Below are 13,342 nucleotides of genomic sequence, written 5' to 3' on the forward strand. Positions count from 1 at the left end.
TCTTCTATTCCATTTCTGATTTTGCTGCATATAAGACAAAATTGAAAAATATCCCTTGGCTGGTCACGAGACAAAACGAAAAAGTCTCTTGACTAGGCACGAGACAAAAACAAGAAATATATTTTCAAGTGTTCTGAAGGACAGCAAAAGTTACTAAGCAAAAAGAGGGGCTAAGATTCAACCACATTCTCTTAGCCACTAATAAACCATCATACATAATTTAAAATTGGGTGATATTAATTGTAAAAATACATTAACTGTGAAAATTATATGTATAAAAATTATTATGGATATTATGAGTATAAAATTATGGATATTATGTATGAAATTAAATGTTAAGTTAAAGATATTTTTATAATTTTATTATGTAACTCATAATTTTACATATTGTTACAAAAATAAAATATAATACAAAATATAAAAAAATATGAATCAATTTTTTTAATAAGATGGTCAAATTCAAATGCCATAAAACAAAAAATAATGAAATAATTAATACTTGACAAATACTGTAATAAAAATAAAAAATTAAAAAATATAAAACAATAAATAATAAACTAAGACAATGCTTATAAAAAATACTTATATCTTGAACAGGGATTGAACAGTTATAAAATTGAGATGAATGAAAACTTTTCTGTTAAAAAATTGTCTTGTGCTCTTTGGAAGTTTTAGTGTTGAAAATTTTTTTGAAAAAAATACGAAGAGTGAGCAAGTTATATACTATAAAATAAAATTAGCATACACAATAAATATGAAATATGATTTTATTACTATTAATACAAATTATATACCCAACATGGAAATAAACGTATGATGGTTTTAAAAGAAAAATAAAATATTATTAATGTCAATTAAATAATATTGATCCATTAGTGTTCAAGGAAATTACGGTATTGATATTCATTCAATTAATGAAAATTAATATTATATATGTGCATGAGGTATATGGATAATAATGTATGCAAGTGATATAAATGAAGTCAAAATTAAAATTTTTTATAGTTTTAAGCTGAAAATTATTGTCTCCTAATATTTTCGATTTTTCTAATATCATGAATATTATGAATATAAATGCTAAATAATCAATTTTTTTTAATTAAAACTAACTAAGTTAGAATTTATGTACTACTATATTTTTTTTACACGTTCTTCTTTTTTATTGTCGTCTTCAGCGGTGTCGTCTTCGACATCTTCCATAAAAAAATTAACGAAAAATTATAGCATCCTATTTAATATTTTTGCATAGTTTTTATTTAATATTGTTGGTGTTGTCTTCTTCTTATTCTTCTAAAAAAATAAAAAAAAATTGTAATATTCCATTTTTTGTCACATTTAATAAATTATGTGTTAAAATTAAAAAAATTTTGTCACAATTAAAAATTTTGATGTTATTTTTTTATATATTTTTTTAAAACAACTCTATCTTTATTCTTTTTTTTTCTTTTTTGTTTGTCAAAAGTATACATCTTTTATTGATTCAATAAGTAAATAGACTGATCTAAATATAGACAACAGACAAAGACAAATAAAGAAAGGTTCTACCTAAAACTAAAGACTAGCTAATTAAAAATATTTACTTAGAAAGAAAGTTAGAGAGAAAAATCCCTTACACGAACACAACGATAGGCCTCTTTCACCGCCATAGCTAAGGAGAGCTTTTGACTATAAATACCAGTGAGTTTCGCGATTTTTACAAGCTCCAAGTTAGGTAAGCTGTCAATTCCAATTTCTCTTTTGCACTACTACCGCCACTAATTTGATTTTAGAGTTCACTCCACCGTTTCCAAGGCTCATCGATGTAGTTTACTATCAGAAAGCTCACCATCCTCCACGCCATCTCTGTTTTAGGGCACTCTCGGAGGCAATAGATCACCGATTTTGCAGTCAATCCACACCGAGGATAAGTCAGGTCTACTGATGAGATTTTGGCATGAAACTTCTACCTAATCGCTAAACTCCCCTGAAAAAACTTTTATAGAAAATTCTTCATTTTTGGTTGATATTTAAGTTTTCAAAGATTTGACTAGATCTTTTTATTTTAACATTGTACAGACAAGAATAATTCTGATGATGGATGGAAGAAATGAAAGACTACTTTGTATCTAGATGCTTGCGAATAGCTACCTAATTTTTCTTTCAGCCAGGTGATTATATCTTCTTCCTCATAGATTTTTGTATTTAGAATTGCTGTAGCTGTTTCTGGAAAGTAATGTTTATGAACAAAACTTGATTCCATTACCTATTTGAGTGAATTAAATCAAATACCTATTCTGGATAGTAATTAGTGTAAAAATTTAAAACTGTTGTAATTATTGTGAACTCTTGTACTAAGAATCTTTCTTAATACGAATAGTGTTACCTCTACCAATTTTTTATATATATCCTTTTTCTATCACTTTACGTCCTTTAATTATACTTCTCCACTTTCATGATAGATTGTTTTCTGGCTCGACTCTCATGAAATTGGAATATATGTAGTATTTTGCTCTTAAATTTTGTTAATCAGTGGGTTAGGTTGAATTAAAAGTCTCCAACCTTGTTTGGCTAGCGTTGCAAGGTTGAAGACTTTTAAGTCTTTAAAGTCATGGCCTCCCTAATCTTTCGGTTTGCTTGAAATCTGTCACCCTATCCAATACATCTTTCTTTTCATATCTTTTGTCCCCACTAAAAATTAAACATCACTTTTTGTATTTCATTCTGTCAACGATTTTGGTAACTTAAAGCAACTTAGAGTATACAAAGATATTATTGTAGTTACGGCCTTAATTAGAATTTTTCTTCAACTTGCAAACAATAATGATTTCTTCCAATGTTTAAGTTTTTGAAAACTTTTTGTATTTTTATTATTCATATCATGTTATGGGTATCTTGTAACTTAATATATAGATTAAAAAAATTATTTCTATCATTAATTTCCTTTGTTGGAGGAATAGAAAAATGAATAAATTTAAGAGAATAAATATTAATTTTTATTTTAATATAACATTCATTTTTAAATATATTCATACAAAAATACAATAAAAATACCCATACATGTGAATGACAATATCCATTTCTATATTTTAATTATTTCAAAACAAATACATTTTTTATTTGTTTATGATATTTACCTTATTCTTTGAATGAAGGCTCGCAATGCTAATATCCTTACTAAATTCCATGAAAAGTGATTTAACAATTTGTTTCCCTATAATTTTAAATGTTTTAGTAATGAAAGAAGCTATATAAATATAAAAATTAACTATTAAAATCAGTTATTACATATATATATATATATTATATGTATTTATATATATAATATATATTATTTAAATTATTTTTAATATATATTTTATATTAATGATTAATTTTAGTATATATTTAGTACAATTATTTAATAATATATACGTTAATAAAATAATGACTAATTCTTAAACCAAAACAACTAATAAGGATTAATACTCCTGAATTTCATAATGTCAAGGAAGAAATATATTAGAAGAAAAAAAACCTCAAAAAATCTGGATACAGAGGAAAAGAGTCTCTTTACAAATGTTAACACTACAAAAACAAGCACTTGGAGACATGTCCACCTCATCCCAAAATGCTTTTTCTAAGCTTTTTGTGACAATCTTAGGACCCATAGAAGGCAAGAGAGAGAGAGAGAAAGAAAAAAAATAAAAAATAAAAAAGAAAAAAAAGAGGCACACACAAACACAAACCCCTTATAAATATTTTTCCTTCTAATTACAGAGTTATCAAATTACAAATAGCACCCCCCATATCCCCATCCTCAAATCCAAACATAAACCCACTCCAAAACAAAAAGGAAAACAACAAATTAAAAAAAAAAAAGAAAAATTAAAAATCGAAAAAAATATCCCCTAACTCACCCCATTTTATTTGCCTTGCACTTGCAGCAGCTCTCTCCTCAAAGCTCTCTCAAATAATATTTGCTGTATTCTTCGGCTGTATACCACTCTCGAAACCCAAACCCCCAAAAACACATGCTCTTCATCACCATCACCATCATCATCATCACCACCACCACCCCCACTTGATACCCCCAACCCCCCACACCTTTCTATATATTCCTTATCTCTCTCTCTTCACTTCCTTTCACCTTACACTTATCTCTCATAGTAGTAACAAAGAAAGAAGGGACCATGATTACCTTGCTAGACTTCTACCATGTCATGACGGCAATGGTGCCGCTCTACGTGGCCATGATCTTGGCCTACGGCTCAGTCAAATGGTGGAAGATCTTCTCCCCGGACCAATGCTCCGGTATCAACCGATTCGTGGCGCTCTTCGCCGTTCCGTTACTCTCCTTCCACTTCATCGCTTCCAACAACCCTTACAAGATGAACCTCCGATTCCTGGCCGCCGACACGCTCCAAAAGATCATCGTCCTGGTCGTCCTGGCCATCTGGAGCAACGTCACGAAGAAGGGTTGCTTAGAATGGACCATCACACTCTTCTCCCTCTCAACCCTCCCTAACACCTTGGTCATGGGCATCCCATTGCTTAAAGGCATGTACGGTGACTTCTCCGGCAGCCTCATGGTCCAAATCGTCGTCCTTCAGTGCATCATTTGGTAATACATGTAACGAACTTGTAAGCTTCTTCAATGTGCAATTAATTCTTAATTTTTAATACTAGTGATTTTATACAGGTATACGTTGATGCTGTTTATGTTTGAGTTTAGAGGTGCTAGGATGCTTATTTCTGAGCAGTTTCCTGACACCGCTGGCTCTATTGTCTCCATCCACGTGGACTCCGACGTGATGTCACTGGATGGAAGACAGCCGTTGGAGACAGAGGCGGAGATCAAGGAAGACGGAAAGCTCCACGTCACCGTCAGAAAATCAAACGCCTCCAGGTCAGACATTTATTCACGAAGGTCTCAGGGTCTGTCCTCCACAACTCCGAGACCTTCCAACCTCACCAACGCCGAGATTTACTCCCTGCAATCCTCTCGGAATCCCACTCCCAGAGGATCAAGCTTCAACCACACGGATTTCTACTCCATGATGGCCGGTGGAAGAAGCTCCAACTTCGGTGCCAACGATGTGTACGGAATGTCCGCCACTTCTAGGGGACCCACTCCAAGGCCTTCCAACTACGACGAAGATGGTGCCAAACCCAAGTTTCATTACCATGGTAGCGGAACGGCAACCGGTGGAACAGGACATTACCCTGCACCCAACCCTGGCATGTTCTCTCCAACTACCGCTTCAGGTGGCGGGTCCAAGAACGTTGTTGCAAGTGCGAATACCAATGCAAATGCAAAGAGGCCTAATGGACAAGCTCAAAATAACAAGCAAGAGGATCTTCATATGTTTGTATGGAGTTCAAGTGCTTCACCTGTTTCTGATGTGTTTGGTGGTGCTGGCCATGATTATGGACTCCATGATCAGAAAGAAGTGAAGCTAACTGTATCCCCGGGAAAAGGTTTGTTCTTTCGTATGTCTTCATTTTTCAATTGTAATAGGCTCCGCCATAACTTTATTTGATTATGATGATGCAGTGGAGAATCATCACAGGGAGAATCAAGAGGAGTATTTGGACAAAGATGAATTCAGTTTTGGGAACAGAGGGATTGATAGGGAAATGAACCAGCTTGAAGGTGATAAGGTTGGAGTAGATGGACAGGCGAAAACAATGCCCCCAGCAAGCGTGATGACAAGGCTTATTTTGATCATGGTTTGGAGGAAGCTTATTAGGAATCCCAACACATACTCTAGTCTTTTTGGCCTCACTTGGTCTCTAATTTCATTCAGGTTTATTTTCTTTTCATCGAAAATCTCTACCATAGCTTCTTGCTCATTATTTTGTTCTACAATCACAATACTAAAACTGATTCTTTCTTTCTTGTTAATTCTTCAATCTTCAATTTGCAGGTGGAATATTGAGATGCCTGCTATCATAGCAAAGTCTATTTCTATTCTGTCAGATGCTGGACTTGGCATGGCCATGTTTAGTCTTGGTCAGTATTATACGTTATACTTCTTTCTTCTCTTCCTTTTTATTTTGCAAAATTAATTTTTGCTTTTAATTTTTAGATAGGTGTTCAGAGAGATTAGAAACAGATTTTATTTAGCAAACAGAATTGAACATGTTCTGACATTTTCTTAATTAGCTTGAAAAAAAGTTAAAAATGGAGAGAGTATAAAGATTTCTAAAGATTGATGATTATTTATAATTATCAATAAATGCTGTGTTTGAGAAAGCAAGCAAGCAATCAAGAAAGGGAAAATGAAATAATAGTGCATGATAAGCAGAGAGAATAAAAAGCAAAAAAAGAAAAAGAAAGAGAGTGTAGTGTTATGATAATGTGTTGGTTCCTTTATGAACCTTTTTCATTCTTTTGTGATCACTTTTTGCACAAGCCTGTGTTGTGTGTTGTGCGGGGTGGTGGTGGTCATGATGATGAAAGGTCTTTCACAAAAGGATTGACTGACTCGGTATGTTTGTGTTTCTGTGGGAGAGAGAACACAACAAAGTGTGACACTTACTTGCATGCTTTGCTGTAGAGATTAGCCATAAATTCTTTATTTAATTCTTATCTTAAAATTAATTTTACATTTCATAAAAATGATACATTTTTAAAATAAATGTCATTTTCGATGCTTAACTATTTATTTGAAATATAAAATGTCTCTTTATAATTCAAAAATTTTCGATTAATCTATAATTATTCAAGTAATTGATTTAATTGGTCTTTGTAAATGATAGTCTGATATGCTAATGTATTAGGGACCACTTAAATTAATAATAACAATTACTTAGATCCATTACTTAAATAGTTGCTTTGTGATTAAAAATTTTTGAAAAATAAAAAAACACTTTATTTTTTGAATAAATATTTTGAGATTGAAAAGGACATTTATTCTATAATTTATTCATTTAAATTTCAAAGGCTGTTTTCTTTTGGATTAGGATATGTTTATGTTTGATATGCTTTTGAGGTGAATGACACAAATACACAACAACACAGGTCTGTTCATGGCATTGCAACCAAGGATCATAGCATGTGGGAATTCCATAGCAGCTTTTGCCATGGCCGTGAGATTCCTCACAGGTCCAGCTGTCATGGCAGCTGCTTCCATTGCTGTTGGACTCAAAGGTGTTCTCTTACACGTTGCCATTGTGCAGGTATCTTTGTTTCTCTGGATTATTATTATTATTATTATTATTATTATTATTATTATTATTATTATTATTATTAATTTCTATTTTAAAATTATTTACTGTAAATAAAAATAAGTAATTAAAAAAAATTCATTTTTACATTATTTATGAAAATTTAGAAATTCTCTACTTTCTCTCTCTTCTGTCCCCTCCTACCACAACCAATAACAATATTGATTTCATAGGCTCCAAGAAATTCTACTGCATTAATCATATTAAAATATTACATGTGTCTACTCTGCCAAGATAAGCTATTTTATTGCCACCTAAAGTAAAAATGTTATTTCATTGGCTCAAATTTAACTAGTACTAGTAGTACACTATATGATATAGTTTATGAATATCGGAATTCTACCTATCTCTCTGTGGACTGACAAAAACAAATATAAAATTAAAAGATCTTTAATGTTATTATTTATTTAACATTGATGAGAATTTATGTCTTGAGTGCTAGTAAGATTGTAGAACAACAAACATTTGAAACAAGAGTTTGATGACATGTTTGGTTTGTTTGGAATCTAATTTCCAAAAATTTTATAGGCAGCTCTACCACAAGGAATTGTCCCATTTGTCTTTGCAAAGGAATATAATGTACATCCTGATATTCTCAGCACAGCGTGAGTACAATAAATAAACCCTTTCTCTTTTTTTTTTCTTTTTCAATATATAAGGGAATTTTATTTTATTATTTTACAAAAATTATTTTCCTATTTATTTATACTCTTTTTATGCTAACCAATAGAGCTTCTTGAAATTGAATGCAGGGTTATTTTTGGGATGTTGATTGCATTGCCAATAACACTTGTGTACTACATCTTAATGGGGCTATGAGTGAATGGAACATGATGATGGAACATGGATTAGATTCAACATGTGACATGCATCCATTCAAATCAAAACTAAAAGCTCGGTTGAGGCTTGTAGAGGAGAGCATCAGAGAAAGAGAAACAAAACCAAAAAGGAAACAAGTTCTAAAGAATAGAGAGAGAAAAAAAAGAAGCATCACCAGAGAATTCAATAGTAGGAAACCCAGGATGAGATTTTAATTTTATTATTGTCTCTTTTTTTTTTCCCTCTTGAATGAATTGCCCTTTTTTTTTTCTTCCTTAATTATTTAGTAAAAGATGTAAAATCAATGTTTGTAGCTAATTTAGTTTACAAAATGGTTATGTCGTTAAATTTTAATTATTATATTGTCATCGGATTCCATATTTAATTTAGTACTCATTAAATGAAGAATTGAAGATTGGAAAAGGAAAAAAACAAATGGGAGCTTTTGTTGAAAGGAAGTGTATATTCTATATGTGATCGGTTTTTCTAAATATATAAGCTCCTACTATTTTTTTAATCCTTCGTTATTTTACCCGTTCCACACAATTGTCAAGGTAAAAGAAACGTTCTCTGTTAGGGGGAAAAATAGTGTATATATGTTACATGAAAAATAGTAAAATCTATCTTCAAATTTTGAACAAAGAAAAAGTAGTTAACCTATAAAAGCAAAACTCGTTAAGCGGCCAAAAGTGTCAAGTGTTGCAAGTTTGCAACGATCCATATTGTTTCATGGGAAATAAATAAATACAACCACTCAAATTGGTTTTCAAAAAATTTTAGATCAAATACTTTATTTTCAATAAATTTTTATTGCTCTAAAAGTCATTGATAAAATCTTATCTTCAAATGGATTAATTCTTCTATTGTTTTCAAAAGTAGATTAATTTATCTTATAATGATTTCTATATTTAATTATCTTATAATAAAATTTGTTACACTGTGTTTGTTTCTAAAAATTAGGATTGAGACTGGAGAATTGAGACTCAATATTATATTTGATGACTAGTAAAAATGTTTAAAATCGATCCAATTCAAACAAAATCGAACAGTTGAACCAAAAAAATCGATAATCAAATAAACTGAAAACTAAAAAACCAAAAAATGAAAATTGTAATTTTTTATTTAGTTCGGTTCGATTTTCGGTTCTGACTCCAAAGACCTGAACCAAACCAAACCGAACCTGTAAATGTAAATATCTAGATCAATTTTAGATGTCCCAACTTAACCTAACCCTAATACCGTGCTCATTCTCTCCCTCTCTTCCACTCATTCATGTCGTTCATGTCGCACACACACATTCGTGCTGCCACTCTCCTCTCCTGTCATAGAATCACCACTTTTACTCATCTCTTGTCTCTGTTGTCGCTGCCTAGCCTCGCAACACTCATCGTTCTCAGTATCTCTCTCTCTCTCTGCATCGTTCTCAATATTTCTCTCTGCGTAGAGCTTACTGCTTCTCTCAATATTGTCCTTCTCAGTCTTTGTGCATCATTCTCTCTGCCATAGTTGTGGTGCACCTGCTTTGTTCTCGCTCCTCAACGTCGTCGTTCTCAGCAGGCAGCAATGACGTGGTTTTCAATGTCATTCTTAGCACTGTGCCACCGTGGTGCTTCGTTTTTCCCCTTCATCACTGCATCTTCCAGCTTCCATTGGAGCCTCAACCTCAGGTATGAATATGATTCATTGATTTCAGTTTAATTTTTATTCTATTTATTTCCTTTTTCTATTTATTTTTTGTTATATTTATTAGGATTTTTATTTTTTCATTTCTATCTTTATGATTCTAATTTTTTATGTTCTGTTTGTAAGTTTATTGTTATAATTCTGATTTTTTAATTTATATTTTTATGGTTTTATTTTGTTGGTATCATTCTGAGTTTTAAAGATTTTTATGATTCTGTTATAATTTTACTGTTTTGAATGGATTTACTTTTTTAGAGCTTGGAATCAACTAGCGCATTTGGGGGAAGAGGTGAAAGGGGGAAGAAATGCAGCAGCTGAAATCAACTAGCATTTTTGATTTTGTTAATTTTGATGTTGTTGAATTTGTTCTATTCTGATTTGTTTTTGTTCTAATTTCATTTGTTCTTTCTGATTCAGTTTGGTTTTATTTCTAATTCAATCTCTTCTTACTTTTTTGTTTGCTTTTTGATTTTTTCTAAGTCAGATTGATTATTGTTCCATCTGCTTTTGTTGTTTTTGTAAAATTGTTAATGATTTTAGTTTGTTGTGCTTCTAGTAATTTATTAGTGATTTCTGAGTCAGGTTGATTATTGTTAGTGACTTTGTAAAATAGTATGACAGGTTTTTGTTTCAATTAATTGAAAAAATTAAATAAACCGAACCGAACCAAATGAAACTGATTTTAATTAGTTTGATTTAATTCGGATGGTCTCGATAAAAAATTGAACCAAACCAAACCACAGTTTTAATAAACAATTGGATCGCATGAATTTTTTCTAAATAACCAAACCAAATTTCACCGCAAATACCCCTAGTGACCAGAGAGAGATAACAAGCAGGGAGAAAGGTAACGACAATGACGACGAACAGGAAGTAGTGTTTCGATGAGATAAACGACACCGCGAAGAAGAAGAAGAAGAACGACGACAATGACAAAGACTAATGGCACCGCAAGTAGAAACAACAAAGATGAATGAATTGACTGAGAAGGAAAGACAGCAAAAGAGATGGTGTCGTTGATGGAAGCTTGTCCGTGGGTCTAAGAAGAGGATGAAATGCCTAACTGCAAAAGAGTAGATGAGATAGTTTGTGATGAGAGATTGAGAGTATGATGAGAGTAGGGTAGACGGTTTATGGTTTCGAGGAATAAGAAGTGAACGGAAATAAGATAAAGGGAGACAGAGGGATCGAGAAAGGGGAAAAGAGAAAGGAGAATAGGGTTAGTTTTTATTTTTAATTAATAAAGATATTTAAGTAATTTTGGTTATTTTACTCTTCATATTTATTTTAAATTAAATAGAATATTGAGATATAACTCAGTTATGTAATTTACATTAAGTATAATATAAAAATTTAATTTAGTCTTTGTCTTTTAATTTTTATTTCTTAATTTATGTTTCTCAATCTTAATTTTTTTTTCCAAACACAATCATAAAGACATATAACCAAAAAATTGGAAGATCAAATAATTCATTCTTAATGGTAACTTACATGATGATCGCCCGTATAATGGATTGCAAGTTCGCAAATTACAACAATCATTACAGAATAGAGTTATGTTAAATCTCTAATATATGTACTTAAATATTTGTAAGATTATTCACTAATGGAGTAAATATTTAAATTAGTTGTTGAAGTTATACTCATAATTAAATTTGACTCTCAAAATTTTAATTTATTCAATTCGATTCTTCAACTTAGTATTGGTGACTCACGTTAATTTTTAACTTTATTTTTATCACAAAACCGTTAACAATATGTTGAGATGAACTGATGACTACCTCATTCGATTTTTTAACGGTTATGTAAAGCGGCAATTAAAACTTTTTTTTTTTTACTTCAATGTGTTCTTTATAGAGCATTTAAAATCCAAATCCTAATTTCAGTTAAGGTTTTTAAAGGCTTTTTAAAAAGTAAATTGAGATAAAAAATTTCAATTGCCATATCAGATAATCATTAGAAAATCTAACAAAATAATTATTAATCCATCTTAGCACGTCTTTAATATTTTGTAATAAAAATAGAATAAAAAATTAACGTGAGTTACAAATGTCAAATTAAGAGACTAAAATAAGTAAATTAAAATTTAAAAAACCAAATTAAAATGCAAGTATAATTTCTGAGATGAATTTGAATATTAACTATTTACTCATCATAATCATAACAACATTCTCTCTTTACCTTTCATTTTCGTTCATTGGCTCCCGCCCATCTCTGATTTTTCTTCACTTGTTTCACCATACTTAATATCCAACAGAATCTAACGAGATAATCACTAGATTACCATTTTTTTAAGAATTTTTTTCTCTTATATATAATTTATATTAATTAAAACTAGTGCCTACATATCTTATCACAAGCAGTGATTTTTTTAGTGCACTTCCTATCGAGTAGCTGCGGTACGTTGAAGAAAGTAGTTATCATTCTTCACCTAAATGATATTGAGGTATATATTTAACAACTAATAACTAACAAATAAAATAATTAATTTACTAAAGTTTTATATATTTATTATTTTTATTTCTAGTTTTAAATAATTTTCCAATTTTAATTATACACATGAATTAAAAAATTAAAAAAATTTTAAATTTTTCAAATAAACAAAACTAATTATTTAATATTTTTTTTGCTTTTGAAAAAATAAGTTAATGAAGTGCTAAAAGGGACCCCGCTAGAAGATAGGGATTTTGATTTGAAATAGACAGCTTTGGAATATTGGAGACAACATTCATGATCTAAAGTTTCTACTACTTTATTTTTTGCTCTCACTCTTTTCCTCTTGCTCCTTTCTTCCTTCCTCTATATTCTTTTAGTTATACACACATTGCCTTTTTCTCACACCTTTCCTTTTCACTCTTCGTTTCTATTTGGTGCTTTCTAATTGCATCACACCTTTTTAGTTTAACCCTTCTAATAATCTAAACTATTTTTAATAGAAACCTAGAGACAGGGTTGTTCTTAATTAAGCAATCTATATCTGTCCCCATTATTCATTGGTAAAGTAGTTAAGTATCTCATCGTGTAATGTAATTTATATTAACTCTAGTTGATTTAATACTTGTACACTTCCTTATTTTGATTTTGTTAAACTTAATTAAATATAATTTAAAAGAAAGCTAATGAAATAAACCTACATAAACTGAATGCATACGTTAAGTTTAATTAACTAATGAGCAATGAGCACCTAATAAGTATAGTAGATAGCATTGACATGCTTCCTTTGTTACATATATTTAGATTTTATTATTAGTAGCTAGTAATAATAATGATTTTTCAGAGTATATAAAACATATACTGTTAAAAATATATAGAAGATGAGGGTTGCAATTATGAGAGGCGTACAATGCACATAAATTGATACCAAATGATCACTGCACATTTTATGAAGTGGAATTTTATTTGAGTATTATTTCTGTCATTATACACCTAAAACTTTTTTAATTATACTAAGAACATTTTTAATATTAGTTCTAATTTTAATTTTATCTTAAATCTTATAATAATATTTATGAAACTATATATTATAAATAGTAGTTTAAAATTTAAAGCAAAATTTGTTTCTGTAATACATAATCTTAGTTTATTTAAAATTTTATATTATTTTTAATTATTTTATCAACATAATTATACGAATATTAAAATTTTATTAGTT

General features: G+C 30.3%; 1 protein-coding gene across 1 annotated transcript; it reads left to right on the plus strand.

Annotated features, from left to right (window-relative positions):
• Nucleotides 1–3,810: 3,810 nt before the first annotated feature.
• LOC112802331 (auxin efflux carrier component 1) lies at nt 3,811–8,461 on the plus strand. Its single transcript, XM_025845493.3, has 7 exons — nt 3,811–4,579; nt 4,658–5,436; nt 5,513–5,765; nt 5,886–5,971; nt 6,983–7,140; nt 7,717–7,793; nt 7,941–8,461. The coding sequence occupies exons 1-7, from the start codon at nt 4,149–4,151 to the stop codon at nt 8,005–8,007; spliced, it is 1,851 nt and encodes a 616-aa protein (XP_025701278.1). The 5' UTR covers nt 3,811–4,148; the 3' UTR covers nt 8,008–8,461.
• The last annotated feature ends 4,881 nt before the right edge of the window (nt 8,462–13,342 follow it).

The sequence above is a fragment of the Arachis hypogaea genome, chromosome 5 (assembly GCF_003086295.3).
Source record: "Arachis hypogaea cultivar Tifrunner chromosome 5, arahy.Tifrunner.gnm2.J5K5, whole genome shotgun sequence".
In the NCBI taxonomy this organism is placed as follows: domain Eukaryota; kingdom Viridiplantae; phylum Streptophyta; class Magnoliopsida; order Fabales; family Fabaceae; genus Arachis; species Arachis hypogaea.